The sequence below is a fragment of the Panthera tigris genome, chromosome B1 (assembly GCF_018350195.1).
Source record: "Panthera tigris isolate Pti1 chromosome B1, P.tigris_Pti1_mat1.1, whole genome shotgun sequence".
Classification (NCBI taxonomy): Eukaryota; Metazoa; Chordata; class Mammalia; order Carnivora; family Felidae; genus Panthera; species Panthera tigris.
The window spans coordinates 40,458,369-40,483,668 of NC_056663.1; the positions used below are offsets into that span (position 1 = coordinate 40,458,369).

The 25,300-nt window shown below is 40.7% G+C and overlaps 2 protein-coding genes across 3 annotated transcripts in view; one reads left to right on the plus strand and one right to left on the minus strand.

Annotated features, from left to right (window-relative positions):
- Positions 1-15,252, plus strand: DKK4 (dickkopf WNT signaling pathway inhibitor 4). Of its 2 annotated transcripts, none has more exons than XM_042983367.1 (5): positions 1-251; positions 12,301-12,529; positions 13,060-13,210; positions 13,682-13,834; positions 14,898-15,252. In XM_042983367.1, exons 2-5 carry the CDS (start codon positions 12,419-12,421, stop codon positions 15,146-15,148), a joined length of 666 nt encoding a protein of 221 aa, XP_042839301.1. In that variant the 5' UTR covers positions 1-251; positions 12,301-12,418; the 3' UTR covers positions 15,149-15,252. The 2 variants fall into 2 exon arrangements, with proteins under 2 accessions (XP_042839301.1, XP_042839302.1); XM_042983368.1 differs by lacking the exon at positions 1-251 and adding an exon at positions 7,270-7,345.
- A 1,572-nt stretch (positions 15,253-16,824) lies between these two features.
- The window catches only part of POLB (DNA polymerase beta), a 29,554-nt gene continuing 21,078 nt past the window's right edge, over positions 16,825-25,300 (minus strand). The window contains exons 12-14 of the mRNA XM_007097035.3: positions 18,983-19,047; positions 18,336-18,475; positions 16,825-17,071 (exon numbers count right to left, since the gene is read on the minus strand). Coding sequence (XP_007097097.2) covers positions 16,977-17,071; positions 18,336-18,475; positions 18,983-19,047 — 300 coding nt within the window. The 3' untranslated portion in view covers positions 16,825-16,976. The remainder of the gene's footprint in view (positions 17,072-18,335; positions 18,476-18,982; positions 19,048-25,300) is intronic.

The following is a 25,300-nucleotide window of genomic DNA, read 5'->3' on the forward strand; positions in this document are numbered from 1 at the left end:
CCCTGAAGGGGCTCTCTCTCGCGAGAACGCCCGGAAGTTACTAGTTACTGTTGCTATGGGAGGGGCCGCGGGGAAGGCGGGCGGAGCTGACCCGGGATGCTACTGAGGGATGCTGTGGCCGGGCACGTCAGACCGTTTCATTCAGATGCGAACAGATCTTTATGGGAATTTTGTCTCCGACTGACTAAAATTCAAAAATATGACCCTTAAGCTCTCTCAACTTAAGAATGAGAAAACATGGGTCCCCAGGGGTAAGTGACGTAATTTATTCAAGATCACACAGGTAGGGGTAGATTATAATTCAAAGGGAGAGAGGAGGTGGAGGAGAGAAAGCCCTTCTTTAGAGAAGAATACCAACTAATAAATATAGAAGAAATTATAGAAAAAGAAAATCACCACTCTTGGAACCACCCAATTTCAGGCAAAAAATTATCAGTAAGTGCTAGACATTTGAAGATCGTCACAGTTCCAAAGTGTCAGCCCTCAGATTCCTTACTAAAAAGGGTACTTTCACATCAAAGAAGTCACCCAAGTGATTAAACTTAACATCACCAGGGATGATACAGACTGACGTCATATGCCCCCTATATGATGCACAGACGACACTAAGGTAATATTCTTGCTAAAGGTGTGTCTCTATTCTTGCGGAAACAATCAGACAAATCCAAATTGAGGGCCGTTCTGCAAAACACCGCTGGGTCCCTTCTAAAATGTAAATTTCATGAGCACCTGGGTGGCTCAGTCCCTCCAGTCGCCCACTCTTGATTTCGGCTCAGGTCAGGATCCCAGGGTCGTGGGATCGAGATTCAAGTCCCGCTCTGCCTGAGCGTGCAGCCTGCTTAAGATTCTCTCTCTGTCTCTCTGTCTCTTTCTCTCCCTCTGCCTTTCTTCCTTGCTCATGCATGCATGTGTTCTCTACAAAGGGGGAAAAAAGGGAAACTTCTGATGACAAACTGCCCTTTATTTAAACAAAAATTTTAAAAATGTAAATTTCATGAAAGATTAAGAAAAAGATTGGTGAATTGCTCTAGATTAAAAGAGACAAAAGAAAGATATGACACTACAAGCAGTGTAATCCTAAGTTGGACCCTGCATCAAAACAACAACAACAACAACAACAAAAACACAAGAAACTGTTAGTGAGAAACATTATTGGCACAATTGAGAAAATTTGACTATTATATCAGTATTGCAACATTGTATAATTTTCTGATGTTGATAATTGTATTTTGGTTATGCAGAAATGGCTTTGTTTTTAGGAGATATATAGATGGTAAAGTATTTAGGAATGAAATGGCATGTGGTTTCAACTAACTCTCAAATGGTTAAGAAAAAAAAAGACCAGAAGTAAATGTCCAAAGCGTTAATAATTGGTGAATCTAGGTAGAAGATATATGGGTGTTCATTGCATTATTCTTAAAACTTTACTGTAAGTTTTACATTGTTCAAAATAAGAAGTTGGAGAGAAAACACACCCACAAAGTCATCGATGTTCAGTCCACAATACCAAGTTGCTGCTTAATATTATTATTTACCTGCTATGTGTAAGGCATTTCAGGCTAATAAGAGATCAGTAGATAAATGCTCCCAAAGGACTCATAATGTAGGACTTAGACAAATACCTGCCAAATGAGGCAGAGTTGATAAATATAAGTAAACAGTGTATCTAAGTAGGCCAAATGAAATGACCTTTAGAGTCCAAAGAGGTGGTGTTTGTACCCCAGATCTGCCAACTCTTCGGTCTGAGGCAAGCAACTTAACCTCTCTATGCTTCAGTTTCTACCTCTGTGAAACAGATAGTAGTATCTACTTCAGAGGGTTGAGTGGATAGTAAATAAAATAATGTATCTAAAGCACATAACAATCTACCTAGCATATGGAAAATGTTAATTCGTTAATGACAAATGAAAATATGCTATAAGTCTGAAAGTTATGTAGGCAAAGAATACGCATATATACACATACACACATAATTATACACACACACACACACACACACACACATATTAAAGCCACACTTCAGCCTGTACTCTGGCACAGACCTGGCTTTTGTCAGATATACCTGGCCATTAAAGGCTACAAAGAGCACTTGAATGGGAATTTGGCAAAATTCCTTCCTTCTGCTTCTGTTATCCAAAGATCTTTCTTCTAAAAGGATCTCACAACACTAGTCCCAGGTCATGCAGAGAGACTTCCTCTTTCCCAACACCTGATATAGGAAGAAGGTGTTGAAAGAAAGTGTCAAGGAAAACAGCTGCTACCGAGGAAATCCTTGCTTTGCTTCATGTCCCTCTGGCCCTGTCAAGTTGGCATCCATGCTAATGCTCAAGGTCTATGTCAAGACCCTGACCTTGACCACTTTGAAACTACAGCTACTTCTCATTCCCCCACTTGCACTGGGATCTAAACCCTTAGAACTTTCTCGGTCCAAATTCTAATAATATGGCATTCTTTTCCTATAAAATCTCTAGAAACAGAATTTTAGAGCAGGAAGGGATCTGAGACACCTTCATTTGTGAAACATTTGCTGAATACTTGCTATGTGCAGGCACCATGCTCAGAGCTGTTACATGAGGAAACTGCCCTAAGTGCTATATGGGTCCAGAGGCCCATGTTACCTCGTGAGCAGTTTTCCAGTATAAGTCACCTGCTCTAGTGAAAATAGCCTGCTGAACTGCCTACATTACCATTTTTTTAAGTTTATTTATTTTATTTTGAAAGAGAGAGAGAGTGAGTGTGAGTGGCAGAGGGACAGAGAGAGAATCCCAAGCAGGCTCCATGCATAACTCCAGTACAGAGTCTGACTCAGGGCTCACTCTCATGTACTGTGAGATAATGACCTGAGCCAAAATCAAGAGTTGGACACTTAACCAACTGAGCCACCCAGGCGCCCCTACATTACCTTTTTGAGAGAAAAATCTCAAAAGTTAGTATAGTTTTACCCTGAGAAATGAAAAAACAACTGAAGAGCAGAGGCCCCGCTGTGAAGATTTGGTAGCTCAATTATGCTAAACGTAAAAAAGTAATAATAAGATTCTAATGCCAGTGGTATTATTTAATTCCCTGTTTCTTTTTAATTTTTTAAAAACATTTATTTATTTTTGAAGACAGAGTGAGACAGAGCACGAATGGGGGAGGGGCAGAGAGAACGAGGGAGACACAGAATCCAAAGCAGGCTCCAGGCTCCAAGCTGTCCGCACGGAGTCCGATGCGGGGCTTGAACCCCTGGACCGCGAGATCATGACCTGAGCCAAAGCTGGACGATCAACTGACTGAGCCACCCAGGCGCCCCATTCCCTGTTTCTTTTGAAGCAAAAGGGCTCACTTGTTTCTTTTCAAGGACTCCAAAATTCTGGTGAGGGGTGAGGATCCCCTAGTTACTGAGCATCTCTGAAGAGGAGGAGATGCAACCCATGTCCTTTGGCCGTCTACAAGGAGGCTGCAGAGCACAGGGGGGACCCAGCAGTGAGAGCACCTAAGCGGGCTAGGGGAAGAGACTGGAGGCTGCTCCGAGGAGGTGATGTCTCAGAACGGCTCAGGAGGACAAGAGGGCCATGGCTTCCAGTGCAGAGGGGCAGAGCGGTCAAAGACTTCAGTACACCATACCCTGAAATTCCATGCCTAAGGGCTCATCTCTAGGAAACAATCATAGATGTATTCTCTTAAACAGCTTGAATGATTTAGAGTGGCAAAAATTTTAAAACAATCTGAATGACCAACATTTAGAGGATTCATTAAGTAAACTATAATACACCTGTATTCTGGGTGAAGGTACAGCCATGTGTTCTGATAATATTTGATGATCTAAGGAAAATGTTCAGTGGGGAAAAAAAAAGAGGAAACAAAAGTAAATAGAGTGTAATCCCAAGTTGTGTGTGTATGTTGTAATTTTACTTTAAGAGGAAACAACGGAATGATAACCATAAACATCAGTGTTGGGGAGGCAGACAGAGGGACTGGGTAAAGGAGACACACATGGGCAGGGGTAAGCATTAGAAATGGCAAGTTCTGGAGCTGGTGATAGATTAATTATATTGTATATTACAAAATAAATGAGGGGCGCCTGGGTGGCTCAGTCAGTTAAGCATCCGACTTTAGCTCAGGTCATGATCTCATGGTTTGTGAGTTCCAGCCTTGTATTGGGCTCTGTGCTGACAGCTCGGAGCCTGGAGCCTACTTCAGATTCTGTGTTTCCCTCTCTGTCTGCCCCTACCCCGCTCACACTCTGTCTCTCTCTCTCTCAAAAATAAATAAGCATTTTAAAAATTATAAAAAAAATGCTACATGTATATGTGTATATGTACCTGCATAGAAAAAATTGGGGGGAATTCACCGAAATTTGATAGTGACTGTCTCTGCTGGGTCAGAGTATGTGTGACTTTTAATTTCTTCTTCACACTTTTACGTATTTTCCAAAATTTCTAAAATTTGAAAACATGTTTTTCTGTTATAATTAGAAAAGGGAAGGTCACTTTCATAAGGTGGGGAAGTACTTAGGTTTATGAGAAGGCGAGTGCTGTTCCATGGGGAATTTCCACCAAAAATTGAGAAATACCTCTGGAATGGAGTACCTGGAATTTACATTGGGCCTTCCGAGTGCTCACTTCACTCTTGACCACAAGAGGGTGCAAGGAATCAAAGTAAATGCAAAGCTAAATGTGCTAGTGGGCACTGGGTTTGGGGTTTGCATGTCAGGGTGATGAACTCTGTCCTCCTCTTGCTCTCCAGAGCTTTATCCAAATTCTTCACAAGGTTGTGAACACAGTTATGAATCCTATTGGGTTGGATGGTGTGTCTGGGGGCTTCCCTACCAAAGTCAAAGCCTATGTTGAAGGTTGAAAGGGCACCATCAAATCTTTGCAAATTGTCTATATGAGGAAACCAGTGTTGTCAATGTACCACATGTAGATTAGGGTACAGCCTGGCTGACACAACCTGCAACTTATTTCATCTTAACCACTATATCACATTTCCATAAAGGATAATATAGGGAAAAGGTGACATAGTCCTACAGCTGTATATAATCCAAATATGGCAACAGGCAGTGTTCCCTGTGATTTTATTTCTTAGTGAATATACACCTGTGTTTCATGCAATTTGCTATGTTTGGGAATGGACTTTAGCTAGCAAGCTGTGTAGTGTGGTATAGTGGAAAAAATAAACTTTGGAACCAGAAAACTGATGTTCAAATCCTATATCTGCAACTCACTAGCCATGTGACCTAGGCAAATTACTTGACCTCTGTGAACTTCAGTGTCTTCACCCCCCTACACCCACCCAGTATTAAACTGGTCAAATGGGGCCCAGCCAGAGGGCTCCAGCCACACAGACAGCTTACTTTGGCCAAAGTTATGAGGCAGCTTGGACCACATCCAGGGTATATACAGAGTAGGAGCCTGGACAGAGAAGGCTAGATCACATTCAGTGAGTCAGATACTTCACAACACCTGGGGAGATGGAGTAACCAGATGAAGACACCCTGGAAGAGTGACTCTAACGGGGAAGGATACCAGAACTGGGCGAGCCTCCTGGAGAATACCCCGGGGAAATTCACAGCAAGTAGCTTATCCCCTCCAGAAGGGGATTCCAGAGTTCATGTGTGCAGAGCTCATGGGTAGCCATTCTTTTTTACTAGTGTTACTAAGATATAATTGACATATAACATCATGTAACCTTAAGGAGTACAATGTGATTATTTGATTCACATATATGTAGCAAATATGTACCACAATAAGGCTAGTTAACCTATCCTTTATCGTACATAATTATCTTCTTGTTGTTGCTATGGTGGGAACATTAAAGCTCTACTTTCATAGCAACTTCTACATACACAGCACGGTATTGTTAGCTATAGCCACTATAGCCATACATTTTTAAAAATGTGCTTCTTCAGAATTGAGACTCCAGGCAGATTTGGGGTCTCCTAATGCAGTTGGACTGACCCCTGCCCCCGAACTTTTGAGGGAAAAGAATCAGACCCAGTTTGGTCTAGATCAAAAGATGGCAGAACCCGCTTTGTCATGGGAAGAGGCTGCGGGCAACCAAAAGTCTGAAAGGGCCTCAAGAAGTCAGTTGTAGACTCTCTAGAAATGGAAATATCATTCAGTTAAAAAAAAAAAAACAACCGACATCAAAATCTGACACACGTGGTCAATAGACCTCAGCTGGGGAATATGGCGGCATGGACAAAAGGACATCCTAGTCACAGAGCCACAGCAGCAGTGACACAGTTCACCCAAACATACACACGCCCTCTTCTCAGTTCGTTGGCTCCTTCACTGACCGATGACGGGAGCTGTTACGCTTCCCAGCTGATAGGTATTGCCACAGGGGCAGCTTCTTTTTCATGTTTTCTTGCCTTTTCATAGTAGCATTTGTTGTCACACTCCCCCGCCCCCCACGTTTTGTGCAATGTGATATGTCGGTGACAACCTGGTATGGGGGAGGAAGAGTATTGCCATGGTCTGAATGCTTGCATCCTCTCCAAATTCTTACATAGAAATCTTAATGCCTGATGTGACAGGTTTAGGAGGTGGGGGCTTTTGGGGGAGTGCTTAGGGCATGAGGATGAAGTCTTCGTGAGTGGGATTGTGTCCTTATAAGGGAGATCCCAGAGAACTTCCTCTCTCGTTCTACCACGTGAGGAGACAGCTGTTCATAAACCAGAACCCAGGCCTGAACCTGACGTTGTGGGCACCCTGACTTTGGACTTCCAGACTCCAGAACTGTGAGAGATGAATTTCTGTTGTTTAGAAGCCCCCCAGTCTGTGGTATTTTTGTTGTAGCAGCCTGAACGGACTAAGACAAGTACCTGGGAACAGGGCGGGACAGATAGGCATTATTTGGGTTTATGAAGTCACACACAACCTCATCTAATTTTTTTAAGTAAAAAACAAATGAAGACAGAGCATATCCTGGAAGACGGAAGCTCGTGGATTCTTGGAGCTGCTTCTAGCTGGGTGCCTGGAATGAAGTCGGGAGAGTTCTGAGGCTGTTGCTGCAAGAAAAGGGAGTCCCCAGCACCTCCTTGGGGGTAGACTCCAAAGTGGGTGATTCACACAGACTAGCATCCAAACAATCTCCTGGAGCTGAGCAACATGGTGGCCAGGGACCCCCCTGTAATCTCCCAGAACACTGGTCTGTAAGAGGCTCTCGGAAAGATGAGGAGGTTAGCTGGGAGATGATGTGACCAAGCCAAGGCCACACAGTCAGTGAAGAAGCCAGGACCCCATCTCCCTGGCTTCCGCCTTAATGCCTCCAGAGTTGCCCCCATGCTTAGCTGCGAGACATCTGACAGGCGACTCCTCAGCTGTTACAAGTGGTTTGCTTTACCTTCTGACCTCAGGTAACTAAACCGTAACGTTTACAGCAACTCTTTGATTATATCCTGCAATCTCTGTCTCTTCTCAACATGCCCTTCTCATCTTTTATTTTATTGAACATTTCCTGTGAGATTCTGCCAAAGACCTGCTTGTTTCAGTTACTTTGATTTTTCTTTTAAGGAAAGCAAAATTTATGGAAATCAAACTGGTTTTGACACAGGAGCCATAGCAAATAAAAATTTCCATTCCTAAGTGACTATAAATCACGGGTTCTGACACTCTGCCTTTGACTTGAACTAGAGCAGCTGTCATTCCGGAGGATACAGGTGTCTGCTCCCACACACCAGCCCACAGTGCTTCCCGGACAAACAATGTGAGTCACCCACGGAGCGGCAGGTGACCTACAGAGCCGAAGCTGGGGCCCTTGGGGGTTTCTCTGGGAATTTTCACTTCTTCTAAACTCAGTCCCTAGTGCTCCATCTGAATGTTCTTTTGGCCTAGATACTCATTGTGGAAGTAAGAGAATCAGTTTGAGATTTTCAGTGAACCCCTAATCCTTGTCAGAGGGTGTCAAGATGGCGGCATCTCGGCCAAAAGTGTGTGTGAGGGTTTCTTTGTTCTGCGGCTGACAGAGCTCCTGGTGTCTCTCTGAGAGGCAACCACAGCCTCTGCAAGGTCCTTGCTGCCGCAGTCTGAGTGTGTGTGCTTTGGCGCCCTGACCTAAGAGCAGGGAAAATGCCTTTTAAGCAGAAACGTTTGTAAAGCTGTCCCCTCCCTCCTTCCCTCTCCCTGCCATCCTCTTCCCGCTGCCCCATCATCTCTAATCCCCAGATGACTGAGATGAAGCCTTGCAGTAAACGCTGCCACAGGGGCATCTCCTTTCAGTTGCTGGCATCCCAACTGAGGCACGCTGTGATTATGAACGAGCCAGTGGCCTTGGCAGATTTGAAAATATGCCAAAAGCTACTTTCCAGGCAGATATCACATACTTAATTTCCTCAAAATTGCTCTGGCTTTTTAGGAGACATAGAAATAGTGGCCCTGTTGCCAAATGAGGCCCGAGGTTAGGGGAGATTCTTCCTTGATGAATTGGTGGAACAAAGATCTGTGGAGAGCCTGCCACGGAAGGGCTGTGTGTCATGCTGGGTACTGAAGTTTATGTGACACTGGAAAGTTCTGGCCTGGAAAAGAGGTAAAAGACACGTATTTGGAGTGTTGAGTGCCAGTGACTGCCCCAGGCCCTTACACATGTTTTCACACATCGAACCTTCAAAATGTCATCATTATGGAGGAGGGCAGCCAGCTTCCAGCAGGGGATACTGCAGCCTGGAAAGATGAAGTAACTTGCCCAGCACCACAAAGTTACTCCACATTCATTTAAAAATTTTTTCATGTTTATTTTATTTTTGAGACAGAGAGAGAGAGTGAGTGGGGGAGGGACAGAGAGGGAGACACAGAATCTGAAGCAGCTCCAGGCTCTGAGCTGTCAGCACAGAGCCTGACGTGGGGCTCGAACTTGTGAACCATGAGATCATGGCCTGAGTCGAAGTCAGACACCCAACTGACTGCGCCACCCAGGCGCCCCACTATATATCCATTTATTTGTGCATTCATCTATCACATCAAAATTGTGTGGGGCTTCTCTTGAGTGCCGGGCACTCCAGGCATGAGGATATCAAGATGAATTAGCTATGGGCCTGCCTTCACAGAGCTTATCATCTGGCTGTAGACACAATAAGTAGACAAAAGAGCTTTGTAAGTGCCATGATAGGTAGAGGGATGCACAGGGGAGGTGGGTGTGGTGGGGACACGGGAGAAGCCAGCGTTGTGATTGATTCAGGCCAGTCTGACCCCAAATCTCGTACTCAGTGCAGAGAGACACAGACACGGACATGTGTGCTTTTCTGTTCTATTCCATGCCTATTTGTAACCCCCCGGTGTCTGATGTCTGCATCCTTCCTCCCTCTGTCTGTGGGAGGCAGATGGAGAGCATCACTCCTGGAAAACACCTCGATATTAGATGTCCAGCAAAGACTTGATGAACTGGATAGCTTTTCCCATGACCAACTGTCACCCTGCCGCCCCTAACTTGCTTTTCACCCTGAATTCTCTGCTTTAGTGCTGCCACAGCCCACCTGGGGTGTGAGATTAGAACTGGCCGGCTCTCTCAGCTCTTCCCTTCCCACTGGCTCCCTACCCCCCACATCTGATGACAGAGGTTCAACTTCAAAACCCCACCCTTTGCTTGGTCCTCATCACCACTGTGCCACTGCCTTACATTGGACTTCCTCCTCATCATGTGGGAATTGCAACTGAGACCTGAGTCATGGCCCAGTGTCCCCTTTCACCCACTACAACTATTGTTCCATGTGGCCACCACCACTGCCTTCTTAAAAAGGAATTTAGGTCATGCCATTTTCAAGCTTACATATCTCCGATGACTTCGCACATAAGTTAAATCCAGTTTTCTTTGCATGGTGTATCAGGTTCCTCATAGTGTAGCTTCATCTTGTCCTTTACCACCTGCCTCAGGCAGACACAATCTCTCCCTGGAGCTGAGACACACCTCCCTGCCCCTCCACACACTTCACCCCCTGAGCCTGGGGTCAGACCATCCTCTGCTTCTCAGCCCAGGAAACTCCTACTCCTCCCACAAAACCCAGCTCCAATATTACCTCCTCTGTAGATGCATTTCTTTATTTCTCTAGAGGGTCTAGTCATGCCATCCCCTGTGATCCTCCAGCCACACATTTATGCCTTTATCTTAGCACTTGTTACAATATATCGGAAGCATCCCTAGATATATATGTATCTTCTGACTGGACACCGGTTCCTCAGGGCCAAGGATTGTGTTTTATTTATTCCCAACATCTAACCACAGGGTCTGCTACATACGAAGTGCTCAATGAATATTTCTGCTGTGTTAAAAGATTTCCCATCAGCCCTTTTGTCTGTGTTTATTGCCAGAGGCCTTTGGTGCCCTGATATTCTCTCTTCAGTTAGGTAACAGGAAGCAGAGATCCCCAGCAGAGAGGGAACCCTGGGGCTCTCTCCTTTATCCTTGGTCATAATTGTCCAACTTCAAAATAAGTCCTGTAACACACCTAGTCATCAGGCTTATCATAACTATCAAAGGGTGTTTGATGTTTTCAGTTGAAGCAAAAAAAAAAAAAAAAAAAAAAAAGGCATCCTTGCAGAAGAAGTAGCTCCTTCTTGTACTACATGAGTGGTGGACAAGCAGCCCCAACCCAAGGGAGAGAGCTGAGGAAAGGAAGCCTCAGCTCACCTGCTGCTAAATGCTACCAAGCCATTACTCGGGACTGGAAATGTTCCCATTGTACAGCGTGTTGAGATACATTTCAATGGGCTGGGGTTCTGGAGGAAGACCCAGCAATACCAAGACTGCCATTTATGGCTTAGAAACGATGCATTTTTAGATTTGTCGTTGTTGTTGTTGTTAAAGATTTTATTTTTAAGTAATCTCTACACCCAATGTGGGACCCGACCCACAACCCGAAGATCAAGAGGCCCATGCTCCACTGGCCAAGCCAGCCAGGCATACCTGCATTTTTAGATTTTAAACGGCACCTCTCACCTGAGGTACCAGCATGAGTCTACACTGAGAATGACGAAAACAAGGAGTGAGAAAAAAAAATGTTTTGGCCCAGATCTGGATTGTTCCACTGCTAAAATACTTAGGCAGTGATTACAGGTCTAAATGATTTGACTTCTCTAACAGTCTGGCTGAAAAAAGAAAAAATGAGACACCAAGGGATGAAAAAGATGTTTTCAAAAATTCAAATTAGGAAAAATTGAAAATGAATGACATTCCATCTGAAATGTCCAAGAGACCTGGAGACCTGTTCTGCTTGAGTCAATTTTTTTTAACTTAAAAAAAATATATATATATTTATTTTGAGAGAGTGTGCACACATGCATGCATATGCATGGGGGGTGGGGAGGGAGGCAGAGAGAGAGAGAATTCCAAGATGTCAGCGCAGAGCCCGATGTGGAGTTTGATCTCATGAACTGTGAGATCATGACCTGAGCTGAAATCAACAGCCAGACACTTAACTGATCCACACAGGCACCCTGCTCAAGTCAGTTTAACCAATGCAATACAAAGTAAGTAAATACATTGCACATAAAATGCATCCAGAGCTTCCTATTGAATTGTATGAATCTGCATAAAATAGACTTTCTGTGGTTGCCCCCATCATCAAGTAATAGGAGAGGAGGGTTGTTATAAATCTCATTGTTTTCCTAATTAAATAACCGTAGCCTCAAACAGTTCAATTTTCAGTTTAAGGAGGATTATTTTCCAATTGACATTTAATTGGAACAGGTGCCATTATGCTCACAGCTTTTAAGCCATTGGGATTTTTACATCTGGATGCCAGAGCTAATCAGAAGGCATTTTCTCTCTTTTCTATCTGTCTTCACTATCTGAAGCAGAGTTTAAAGCTTCTCAGGATATTTTGTAACTCATTAGTTTTTGGCATCCTTGACGGCATATTGGCCAATATGATTCATTCTTTCTTTGAGCACAATTAGCCGTGAAAACAGATCTTAGAACAGACTCCCTCCACCCCCAAAGGATTATTGAAGGTAGGAAATGCAGGTGATTATCAGAGTTTGCCTTTGATACAGACATCCTGCTCTTCTGCTAACCCTTTGAACTAACTTTGATATGCAATAATTAAGAGGGATTCAACCCCTGGAGGAGAAGCCGCTGTGGCCCTGCCTCTCCTCTCCCTCTATTGAGTCCTTGTTTTGAACTATTGATCAAACAGATCTGAAGGGATTTGTTGAAGCCTGTGTGGGGTAAGGAGGAAGGAAATGAAGGAGGAGGGAGGGAGGTGGAGAGAGATGAGGGGGGCACATCTGGTATAAATCGTTTCAGAAGGAATCTGCTGGTTAGACCTCACTCATCCTATTTCACACACCTTTCTTAGACAAAGATTTGTTTTTCCTTCAGGAAAAGCAGTTACGGACGACTTGCAGGGTTTCCATTTTGGCAAAAGCTCTATTGTAGGTTTATTGCCGCCCAGTTTGGAGAACGCGGAGACAGCTGAGAAGGTCAAGGTGATTGAAGGATGGCGGTGGTGGTCTTGCTGGGGCTCAGCTGGTTCTGTGCCCCCCTGAGTGCTCTGGTTTTGGACTTCAACAACATCAAGAGCTCTGCCGACGTGCACGGGGCTCGGAAGGTAAAGTTCAACCAGGGAGCAGGGGGCAGTTCACTTGGGTAAGACTCACCGAGGTGCTAGCTGGCAAATGGGTGCAGTGATTGATGGGACTCACTTGAGAAAAGAAATCAAATAGGAATGGCACAAATACCCACATTATATTTAATTAAACTGTAGCACAGCTTCTAGAGGTAACAGATATAAATCAAAAATCTCATAACCATCTATAAGACACACATGGGAAGACATTTTCTTCCACTTACAGAAAGAGCATAAGAAATTTAAATCCTGAGTTTTAAAACTAGGACAACTTTTTAGGACAATTTTTCGAACACGAGTAACCTATGCAACACATAGGCTTCTTCATTGGAAATTTGGTCTCTCCTTTGTGGGAGAAAACCAATTATACTGAAAAATTAAGGTGCCACCTAAAGTTTGTCCCTGCATTCAAAGTGCCACTGTGATTTGGCTTCCTCCATCTCCCACTTTGAATTAAAAGTCATTCTACATCTTGTTGGATTGCCCGGCCTGTGACAAGTTTTTCCCTACAGGGTTCACAGTGCTTGTCTGACAAGGACTGCAGTTCCAGAAAATTCTGCCTCAAGCCTCAAGATGAGAGGCCATTCTGTGCTACATGTCGCGGGTTACGAAGGAGGTGCCAACGTAATGCCATGTGCTGTCCTGGAACACTGTGTATGAATGGTAAGCTGCCATAAACCCCTGTGGGACTGCTCTGCCCCATTGAACAGTGGCTTTACACTGAAGACAGCATCTGAATCTCATGCACTAGAATATTCCAAGATAGGCACTCTCTAAAGATTTCCTGGATTTATACTTGAAGTAATTTATGCAGCTGCCTTTTCTTAATGCAACAAAATAGTTTATTTCCTGGCAACAATTTTTGCCAACAACCTAGAGATAATGATTTTCAAGGAAAGGTTCAAGTTGGAACCTTACAAATTCTTTCATTTTCTGGATTCCACTTATTACTTAACCACTTTCTTTACCATATGTGCATGTAAATATTTAGTGCATATGTCCCAGAAATCTTGAAAGTTATATATAAACTGAAGGCAGAGGTACTGCCAAACTATGTAACAGTATGATAATTAGCATGTCTGTGGTTCTAGTCATTGAAGTTAATAACTCGAACTACATCTGGTTGTTGCTCAGATGTTTGTACTACAATGGAAGATGCAACCCCAATATTGGAAAGGCAGATGGATGACCAAGATGATATAGAAACAAAAGGAACAACTGAGCATCCAATTCAGGAAAACAAACCCAAAAGAAAGCCAAATATTAAGAAACCACAAGGCGGGAAGGGTAAGAGAAGCATTCTGAGCACTCTTTTTTTTTTTTTTTTTTTTTTTTAAAGAAAAACATTTCCAGGGCGCCTGGGTGGCTCAGTTGGTTAAGCATCCAACTTCGGTTCAAGTCATGATCTTGCAGTTCATGAGTTTGAGCCCCGCATCTGGCTCTGTGCTGACAGCTCAGAGCCTGGAGCCTGCTTTGGATTCTGTCTCCCTCTCTCTCTGCCCCTCCCCTGCTTGTTCTCTCTCTCTCTCTCTCTCTCAAAACTAAATAAACATTAAAGAAAAACATTTCCTCCCCCTAGCCTTTTAAGGATAGGCTGAAACTGACTTGATTCCTCTCCACTCCAGAAACACATAGGGAGTATGTCTTGTTTCTCATCTCTTTCTGTAAGCAGCTATGGAGATCATGCAGGGAGTAACATAAGGCAATCAGCAAGAGGACAGGGGAATAGCCATAATAATGAACTGGTTAGCAAGATTTTTAATTGAATTTTACACACGTATCTTTTTATAGTCTGTAATTTAACAAATGGCAGTTTCCCTTTCTAGATCCTCAGAATAAAAAATGAAGAGAAAAAAGAGAAATGAAAGTAAATGCATTAACTTTTTATTCTCAAACAAAATACAACCCACTAAAATGAAGCTTTTTACAAAATTGTAGTCTCAAATTCCAATCTGTGACAGAAATTAAGTAGAATGTTTGAAAGCAGTGAATTGGCCATTCTTGTGCCTTCAGGTTAACAGTCCCTTTTATAAGTAATGGTCTTTATGCCAGGATAAATCCCATTTAAAAAAAAAAAAAAAACACTGATAAGGGATGCTTATTTCATTCCTCAAGACTGGAAATCCCATCTTCCTTTGAAAATGTTTTAACTTTATAAAACAAATTCTATTAGGTAGGGCTGAAATTTCCATTTCATATACTTTTAGTAGATTTAGCTCTGGGAGACCTGCATGCTCTATTGTTCCTTTGTGGCCTTCAGTTCTATATCCCACACCTTTACCCCAGCGATAACCCCCTCACGTGCCACTTTCCCCACTTTTGCTGCAGCCCTTAACGAATCTTGTTACAGGACAAGAGGGAGAAAGATGCCTTAGAACTTTGGACTGTGGAGCTGGACTCTGCTGTGCTCGTCATTTCTGGACTAAAATTTGTAAGCCAGTTCTATTGGAGGGACAGGTCTGCTCTAGGAGAGGGCATAAAGATACCGCTCAGGCTCCAGAAATCTTCCAGCGCTGTGACTGTGGTCCTGGACTAATATGTCGAAATCAAGTGACTGGCAACCAACAACACACACGGTTAAGAGTATGCCAAAAAATCTAAATACTTCAAAATAAAGACAACTCCTTATTGTATTCAAACAGAAATCTCAGACATTACTTTAAAAAATCTTTCCCATACAAGGGTGCCTGGGTGGCTCATTTGGTTAAGTCTCTGACTCTTGGTTTCGGCTCAGGTTGTGATCTTGCAATTAGCTGGATTGAGTCCCGCCTTGGGCTCTGTGCTGACGCTGCGGAGCTTGCCTGGGATTCTCTCTGCCCCTCTCTGCCCCTCCCCATTTCATGCTCTCTCAAAAGAAATAAACTTAAAATAAAAAACTTTCCATACATATATCCCTGAAAATCAAATCTTGTAGTAACTGAGATAGACTGAGTCAGAGCACTGCGATGTGCTGCCTTGTGATGAATGAAAACCAGCTTTGGCTTTTTGTCTATTTCTGCAGGAAAGAAATGTGATTCCACAACAGAAAAGTTTAATTTGATCTAGTGACTCAATTAGTTCAAATAAATCTTTATTTCATTTCCAGTGAAATTCTGGTACCTGACAGTAGCTTGGGGGACAAAAGTGAAGGTTTCTGCAGTTAATTCTTGTATCTTACTGGCAAAAAACTATCACAGTAAATTAAGGAAAAAAATTATATTAAAATCCCTCATTTATTTTCTTTCATTTCTTGTCAAGGAAATATCATTTCACTACAAAATAATTTGGTTAATAAATAAATAAGATTCGGGCGCCTGGGTGGATCAGTCAGTTAAGCGTCAGACTTTGGCTCAGGTAATGATCTCGCAGTTCGTGATTCTGAGCCCTATATCGGGCTCTGTGCTGACAGCTCAGAGCCTGGAACCTGCTTCAAAAGTCTGTGTCTCCCTTTCTTTCTCCCCCTCTCCCATTGACGCTCTGTCTTTCTCTCTATCAAAAATAAACATTAAAAAAAAACAGAAATAAGATTCAAAAGGTAATATTTTATGTGAATATAGTCCTTTGCAAGTTACAAAGCATTTGCATGCATTGTTTTCAATAGCTTTACTTAACCACTTGATAACTTTTTACATTTTATATTTATATAACTTTAATTATATAAATTAATCTAATTTATATTACATTAACTTATTAAATTATATTAATTTACTATATAGATTATATAATTTCAAAGCTAAGGTCTTCAAGGAGTGTTTTTACTTATATGTTTGACCATTTGAACTTAAAAAGTTACCTTGGAGGAAAACTAGAGCAAATAAGTGAAATTTTTGTTTGTTTGAAGTTGAAGAGGCCATATTTTGTACATACAGGTGCATATTGTAAGTGGTTTTGCTTAGGTAAGTTCTTTCTGATGAATTACAACCAATTTCAGATTTAAGAGATAAACCTATACTTAGGTCTTAAGTATATATGACAAAATTGAATGTGGGGGCCAAGCCAACCAAAGAAAATAATTACATTTATGAAGGTCCCTAATTTCTAAAAAACACTGAACCATCTTCCAGTGACCAGTCTCTGGTGTATCCTGACTAATTGTAATTAGTAAATAGGAGGGAAAGGTGGTAGGGTAATGTGGCTTATATAGCATAAGGGCAAAAAAAATGGGAAAATAAAAATTCCCATTGAACACTGCTAACATCTCATCTCTTCATTCTTTCCACTAAATCCTTAGTAAAGTGTGATCGCACATGTTAACATGATATGCTATTTCCTAATAAAATCAGAATAAGATTCTCTGATAATAGTAAGAGAGGCTTTATTGACTACAGTGCAAGCTAAAGCATGAAGAAGAAATAATCACTTAAAAAACACCAAAGACCCTTACATAGCAAAGGTTAAGAAATAAATTAAGACTCCTGTTGAGTTGAGCTGTGTCTGGGAAGAAAAGGCCTCATTCACTTCGATCCTTGGGTTCTCGGTATTTCCACTGGATGTAGTCAAAGATGTCTTTCTCACTATCCACTGGCAGGGGCTCTCCAGCAACTCCTAAAAGTACAGAGAGAAAAGAAACTTACCTACAAGCCAGTTTTGGAATTTGATTATGAGGGTGCAAGGAAGACAGCTGTACGGGGCTCACTTTCAGAAGAAAAAGAAAATGGTAACCAAGTCACCAAAAAATGATATTGACTGCCCCACCCCCATCCTCCCACATGGCTTGTGTTTGAGCTTTGTCACATATACTAATCATCCTACAAAAGTAACCTGAGCATCCCAACTGGAGCCACTGCAATGATCCTAATTCATGATTTCCTTCTCTGCTGGATCTCCACTAGAGCTACCATGTATCATATGAAATATTCTCTAGTTTCCTTTGCAGCTCAAAATGTGGTCTCTGGACTAGCAGTACGGGAATCACCTGGAAGCTTACTAGAAATGCAGAATCTTGGGCCCCCCTATTAGAGTCTTCATTTAATGAGGTCCCAATGTGGCTCATACATGTTTACACACGAGAAGCACTGCCCTTGTCTACCAGGGAAGAAAGTTCTATTTTATACTTTGAGGACAAAATGACAAAATCTTCATTTTCCTAGTAGAGAATAGTAAACCACACAGTGGTGAGATATCAACAAGTACAGATTAAGCAATTCTTACTCTTTAAACTTTTCATTTATTAATTTTATTTTTGATTACTCTCTATATCCAACATGAAGCTCGAACACACAACTCTGAGTAAGAACTGCACACTCCACTGACTGGGCCAGCCAGGTGCCCCTAAACTTCTTTTGTTATTTAAAAATCTTTTTTAAAGTAAGCTCTACACCCAATGTGGGGTATGAACTCACGACCCTGACATCAAGAGTTGCATGCTCTACCGACTGAGCCAGCCAGGTGCCCCAACTCTTTAAACTTTAAAAGGCAAGTGGCCAAAGCTACCAAGCTTGGCCTGATACTAAAAGCAATGATACCTGGGTACTGCAGAAGTCTCGGAGATACATTAAAAACAAACAAACCCACTTTAAACCAGTAAGGTTTGTTTTTTTTTTTTTTGCTGACCATCACATTAATACATTCTAATAGAGCTAGAAATAACTTTTGCCATCATGGGCTTCAAATGAGGGCTTGATAGCACATATGGATTAAAGACCCTTTTGTTGCCTGAGGGACTCATAATACAAAGAAACTACAATTAACTGGCATAATTACTTAAAGGCTTTTTTGAGGAACCAAAGTTGCTAAATCAAAATTTATCTGAAAATAACTTTCTCTCCAGATGACTGGGATTATCTCTAATGCACACACAAATACTCACCAGTGACTCCCAAGGGACGGATTGTGTATTCATTGATTGTGAAGCCCTTTTCTAGGGCATGAGCTCTCATATTCTTATTGAAAATATCACTCCCAGTGAAATACAGAACACCACAGTAATACTGATCCTTGGGTATCAACCTAAAATAAATGAATAAACAAATCTTTCACCACACATTTCAAATCTAGCAAAAATAGGACTCTTATAATCAATAAGGCACAAAACACCTAAAATAAGTCTATGTGGTTTAATAACCTAAGGAGGAGACTATCATTAGGTAGACTGCTCAAATTCTTCTGACGTTGCAGTTAGTCTAGGTTTCAGTAAACTATGCTCTGGCAAGCGGTGTGGAGAAACGAAAAGCAGTATCACTTATTACAACCAACGTTCCTCCGGCAGGAAACTACTTTTGAGTTGTGGAAGGCATCATGGTGAGATGCAAATCTAGAGAAAATAGATTAGATTCTGTAGACAGTCGTTATTCTTTACATATTTTCAGGCTGCACACTGTCTATAGCAGGAACATACAGCCCTTCAGAATGAAAAGGGGTTCTAGACATTTATATGAATTCCAAGATATACAGAAGACAAAGGAAAGAGAAAAGAAGGGAAAATTTAATAGGTCAGCAACAAATTTTGAGTAATACCTTATATCAATTCTCCTGTGTGGATACTCCTTTTCATCATTTTTACTGGGAAGCTGGCAAACACCCTAAAATGGATATTTCAAAGAATGCTTAAAGACGTTTTCAAACTTCAGGCTTAATTTCAGTATTATGATGTTAAATGTGAGGTTTCTGCTTTAAGTGCAAGCAGTTTTAGAATTCTGAGCACTTTTAGGGATGCCTGGATGGCTCAGTCGGTTAAGCTACCGACTTCGGCTCAGGTCATGATCTCGTGGTCCCTGGGTTCGAGCCTCACGTCGGGCTCTGTGTTGACAGCTCAGAGCCTGGAGCCTGCTTCGGATTCTGTCTCTCTCTCTCTTTCTCTCTCTGCCCCTCCCCCACTCGCACTCTGTCTCTCTCTCTCTCAAAAATAAATAAACCTTAAAAAAAGAAAGAATTTTAAGCACTTTTAGTTGGATTTTCTATGTGCTGTCTATGGCTACCCTCCTATTATACTTCGTGGCAAATAAAGAAGTACATGGAACAGCAGGCAAGGATTCTAGGTATGAGGATTTGGCCTTTATAGGATTCTAAACGAGAAGCTAACCAGGGAAAGCATCAAACATGAAAGACACAGACCAAAACAGATAAAAGCAATTTGGAAGAAACAATCACTATTCGGGAAGAACACAAAGAGCTATGAGTAGTATTCTCAGATTACAGAAAATATTCCATCCATGAAGTAGGGGCAGAATACCATAGAAAACAGAACACTTAAGGAAAAGGTTTCAACAAAATTTAAAATAGGATAGCAGAAGTAGAATTTAAAATTGAGGAAACCTCCCAGAAATTAGAAAAGACAGAGAGATGAAAAATAAGAAAAATTTAAAAGAAAATTAGAGGATCATTTTCCTCCTCTACAGGTGAGTTTTCATTATACCTCTACAGTTTTTAAACAAACGTTATCAAAGTCTATTTAGTAATCTTCTCCTTTTCTAGAAAAATGGACCAAAATTCTGGACTGGGGAACAACCCATAAATATGTAAAAAGAGCTACAAACATCAGAAATTTCAAATTAAATGTTTCAAATGTCACATTCTAAGAAAAGTACACATGTGGCAGGCTTCTGGTCCTAAAGAACAGTTGACTAAGTATACATGTCACTAAAAGCTATATACTTTTTCACTCAGTAACACGGACAAATTACAATCTAGAATCTAAAATGGGTATTTTCTTTCGCTGTTCCTATGGCTGAAAGATTAAATGAAACCTGTTTATCTTCAAAATATGAAAGCTACCTTCTTAGACATTAACAAGTTCTAACTGAACCTTCAAATGGATCAGCAATGCTTTCCATCTGGAATTACCATGAGGTATTACCTTGCGGATATGGATGTTTGGGTGCCACAGGCAATGATCTTGCGGTTTGTCACATCAGTAATAGGATTTCATCTAATGGCTTTGTTCTTTTCCTCAAAGGCTCATTTTATTTCCTGCACTTTTTCTGAACTGCTAATGTTAAAGAATTTCTCTGTATTACTGTAAATTCTTTATTAGATTGAGTGGATTAGTTTTGTTTGGCATTTCAGTTGGGTAGCTTCATGCCTAGTCGTCTGAAATAAAGCCTCTTTCATTTCCCCAGGGGACTCAAGGGATCTTCTATTGTCCCTTGAATCCTTATAGTAGATATTTCACAGGAAATCATCCCAGGCCAAACTTGCACAAAATGCTAAAATCTGAATGGTAGTCATTATATAAAGCAAACAGGCATCTAAATGCAGGAGAAATTGTTTTGTTTTTTTTTTTTCTTCCAAATGTCATTTTATTCACAGGAAGAATAACTCAATTATCTAAAGATCATGGCTTTACAAGAAGATCTGGAATATTAACCCTGGCTTTCCTGAGGCTTGGTGACTATTAGTTTAAAGGAATTCATGCTTTGAAGAGAACTTGAAAAAGACATGAATGGTCATATCTTTAAAATTATTTAGTCAGTTGTTACAGAAATAAGAGATTTTGAAATCAACTGTATATGGAATGAGAATAGTTTATTTCACTTTGCTGTTGTTTTTATTTGTTTTGTTTTTTGGTTGTTTATTTATTTTTAATTTAAATTTTTTAAATTTACATCCAAATTAGTTAGCATATAGTACAACAATGATTTTAGGGGTAGATTCCTTAATGCTCCTTACCCATTCAGCCCATCCCCCCTCCCACAACCCCTCCAACAACCCTCAGTTTGTTCTCCATATTTATGAGTCTCTTCTGTTTTGTCCCCCTCCCTGTTTTTATATTATTTTTGTTTCCCTTATGTTCATCTGTTTTGTCTCTTAAAGTCCTCATGTAAGTGAAGTCATATAATATTTGTCTTTCTCTAATTTCACTTAGTATAATACCCTCTAGTTCCATCCATGTAGTTGTAAATGGCAAGATTTCATTCTTTTTGATTGCCAAATAATACTTCATTGTATATATATACATGTATATATTCAATATATATTCATATATTATTGAATATATTATTCACATATTTATATTCATATATTATATGAATATATGAATGTATATTCATATATTGAATAATATATTCATATATTATATACAATATATTATTCAATATATATTCAATATATATATATACACACATATATGTGTGTGTATATATATATATATATATATACATCTTCTTTATCCATTCATCCATCGATTGACATTAACTTTGGCTATTGTTGATAGTGCTGGTATAAACGTTCGACAACAGCACACCTGTATCCCTTGGATAAACACCTAGTAGTGCAATTGCTGGGTCGTAGGGCAGTTCTATTTTTAGTTTTTTTGAGGAACCTCCATACTGTTTTCCAGAGTGGCTGCACCAGCTTGCATTCCCATGTTGTTGTTGTTTTTTTAAAGTAAGCTCTACGCCCAACATAGGGCTTGAACTCATGACCCTGAGATCAAGAGTCACATGCTGTAAAGACTGTGCCAGCCAGGCACCCAGGTTTATTCCATTTTCTAAGGTGACTTTGTTTTTCAGCCAATTTCCTTTCAGAAACTTAAAAGATCTCAGCTTCTTTGACTATCTTTGCTGACGCTCATGCACTCAGGGTAACTGCTCTGACTCCTGCCGAGCTCTCTGCTTGGCTGACTCCCTTACCTCAAGTCCTCTTTCAAGTCTCCTCTTCTCAAAGGGGCTGCTTCTGACCATCCTATTCAATGCTGTTTCCTACATGCCCATCTCCCCATACCCTCCTTTTCTTTTTTTAAAAATAGTACTTATTATCTTAACCTAACATGTGATTTACCTATTTATTATGGTCATTGTGTTTTTTTTTTATTTTTTTAATGTTTATTTAGTTTTGAGAGAGAAAGAGACAGAGTGTGAGTGGTGGCGGGCAGACAGACAGGGAGACCAGAATCTGAAGCAGGCTCCAGCCTCTGAGTTGTCAGTACAGAGCCCGACATGGGGCTTGAATCCATGAACTGTGAGATCATGACCTGATGCTTAACCGAGACACCCAGGTGCCCCTATTATGGTCATGTAAACCATCACTCCCTTCCCACACCGTCCCAACTATAAATTCTCCTGAAATTCAGATACATCCCAGGAGATGTACTGAAAAGTGGTAGATGCTTAATGTATATTTGTTGAACTGACTGAACACATCTTTCTCATCCTATTGGCACTCATTCTCCCTGTTTTGTTCTCTCATATCACCATCCTCTCTCACTTTCTGTCCCTCTTTTTGTTTCCCAATTTAATCCCTACCAGGTGCTCTCCTCTACTGATCTGTTTCCAAACAGAAATACTGTATCTATATTATATCACATCATACTATATTAGTGTAACACTTTGTACTACTCTTTTGAAGATTCACTCTATGAAGATAGTTGTACAAACCCTTCAGTGTCCATGTATGTTACTTAATTTGATCTGTATAACTGTCATTTGACACAGCACAAGTGTATCATTTTATAGGTAAAAATATTAAGGCCTTACAGAGGTAAAGCAACTTGCCTAATGTCACACGATCCATTAGTCATGGAGCCAGAATAAGATTTTAGAGCTTCTGTATATTCCTCCACAATGCAACATACCAACACACATTCTTTTCTTTGCAATAAGGTACTAATTACCCCTTATTGCCTCCACAATAAATTGACTTGAAAGCTAACCTGGATTGCTCCTTATCCTACCACATACCAATTATAAATGTCAAACAGCAGGCTCACACATGGCATTTTTTTTAAGCTTCAGAGAATATATGAGCCACATGTACAGTATCCAAACTTTATACACAAACCATCCACTAAGATGGATTCCTATGTCACACACAAAGACCTCAGTTTCTTGCTCAAAGTATAAAAACAAACAAAAAACCCACTTTATTATTATGTTCACCTGTTTTCTTTTGGAAAATAGATTTGGGGAATTCTCTTTTTGGCAATAACTATATACGTGCTGTTAGGACTATGACTGAGAGAATGGGAAGGCAAGATAGAGTGAAGGTTTCCAGCCTTGTCCTAGGATTGGTGAGTGGCCCTAGTCTTTCAAGCATCACATGTGCAATAAGGTCTGAACCAGCCTGGTTTGTAGCAGTCACTGGAATTTGGCTGACAGACAAAGGTCTTCTCTTCTATGACTGAGCACTTACTGGGGTAACCCAATTCCACTACTGCCAGCAACGCTTTATGTTTACATACACGTGGCTACCCACCTTTCCTTTTTAGGTTATACCCAGCCCACCAGTTTGTAATTTTTCTTTGTATTCTTGCTAGCTGGATTACTAGCCTCTGTTGGTGTTGCCTCTGGATCTCTGTTTGAGCACAGCAGAATACTGTTCAGACTGCAAAAAAAATGTTCCTGCTATTGCATTGCATAAACACCTTCCTGGTCGCTAACTCTGAAAAGAGCAGGTGCGCTTCCCCAGTAGAAGTCCTAGGGCCTTTCACAGAGATGACTAGAGGAGGTAGAGAGTTAGGCCAGAAGGGGTCCCCAGAATATCCCCAGGTATACCAGGACACTTTCCTACAATGAAAAAAAAAAATTCAACTTGTCTACCACATGTTATTTTTAGGATTTTATCTGATTGAATGCTCTTTAAATGTAAGATTATTTTACACAGATTTATTTTTTATGCAGATTCATTTTGGTGAATATAATCAATTTCAATTTAAAAGGGATGTTCCTAGAGCATATATAAACCCTATTTTTAATAACATCTCACATGTCTATATTTCTGGGCATAGAGTAAAAGCTCCAAATCAGACAGATTTGGGAGAACAGCTCATAGATTTAATTCCTAAAGACTTGACTAGAATTTTATTTTTACCTTTCCCAAAGTTCTTTTGAAACATTATAAAATGTGACCAACTTTGGCAATAGTTTCATAGCCCAATAAAATCATCCTGTTGAATTTAATGACATGATTTTCTGTGTGTCTGATTAAATATACACAACATAAAGTTTACCATTTTAGCCATTTTTAAGTTTGAAGTTCTATAGCATTAAGTATATTCACACTGTTGTATAACTATCACCACCATCTGCCTCCAGAACTTCTTCACGTTCCCCAACTGAAACTCTGGGTCTGTTAAATACTAACTCCATATTCCCCTTCCCCACAGGTCCCTGGCGAGCACTGTTCTACTTTTTGAAGGACACGATGTTTCAACGATCTATCTCAACCATCTTATCCTACTTTTGGCTAAAACCACTGTCAAATTATGCAATGAGACTCTTTCTAGTATTAGCATTTCCGCTCCCCAAAAGCACAATCTCTTTCCATTTCAGGCATATGACTTGGGAAAAGGGGACACGGAAAAAAGGAGTTTCAAGGTATGTATTTAAGTGAGCAGCACAACAAAGGTAACCCTTTATTACCTTAGTCCTAGATTTCTACTTGCCTTCCTGTCGGTTTTTTACACAGAGATATTTATTAACCTCTTCTTAATTCATTTGCCATTTGTCTTGAATCTTCAAAGTTTAATTGCCTGGAACTCTACAGGATTTTCACAATTCATCATGATGGGTTTCACCGTGAAAATCTCTATTAACTCCTCTGCTTATCATGCTGCATAACATGTTTGTATCACATGCCCTAATTTCTTCTCTTTCTTTGGTGTTGTAATAGATTAATACTCTTCAGACAATTCTAATCTCACTTACTGAAGAATTCCAAGTCTGAGAATATGAGAACATTTGCTATTTTAGAGAAAAACTTATGATGCATTGAAGTCATTATAGAAATTTTAATAAAAGCAGATTATGCCTAATTATGTATTCCAGTAGCTCAGATTAGTTACAAGTGGAGAATTTAAAACAAAAGTCTTTACTAAAATATTCTGAGATTAGCATCTTA

Coding starts and splice junctions, on each gene's coding strand:
- DKK4 (XM_042983367.1), top strand. CDS start 12,419: ATGGCGGTGGTGGTCTTGCTGGGGCTCAGCTGGTTCTGTGCCCCCCTG. Junction 12,530..13,059: donor ACGTGCACGGGGCTCGGAAG/GTAAAGTTCAAC, acceptor TTTTCCCTACAG/GGTTCACAGTGCTTGTCTGA. Junction 13,835..14,897: donor GAAACCACAAGGCGGGAAGG/GTAAGAGAAGCA, acceptor ATCTTGTTACAG/GACAAGAGGGAGAAAGATGC.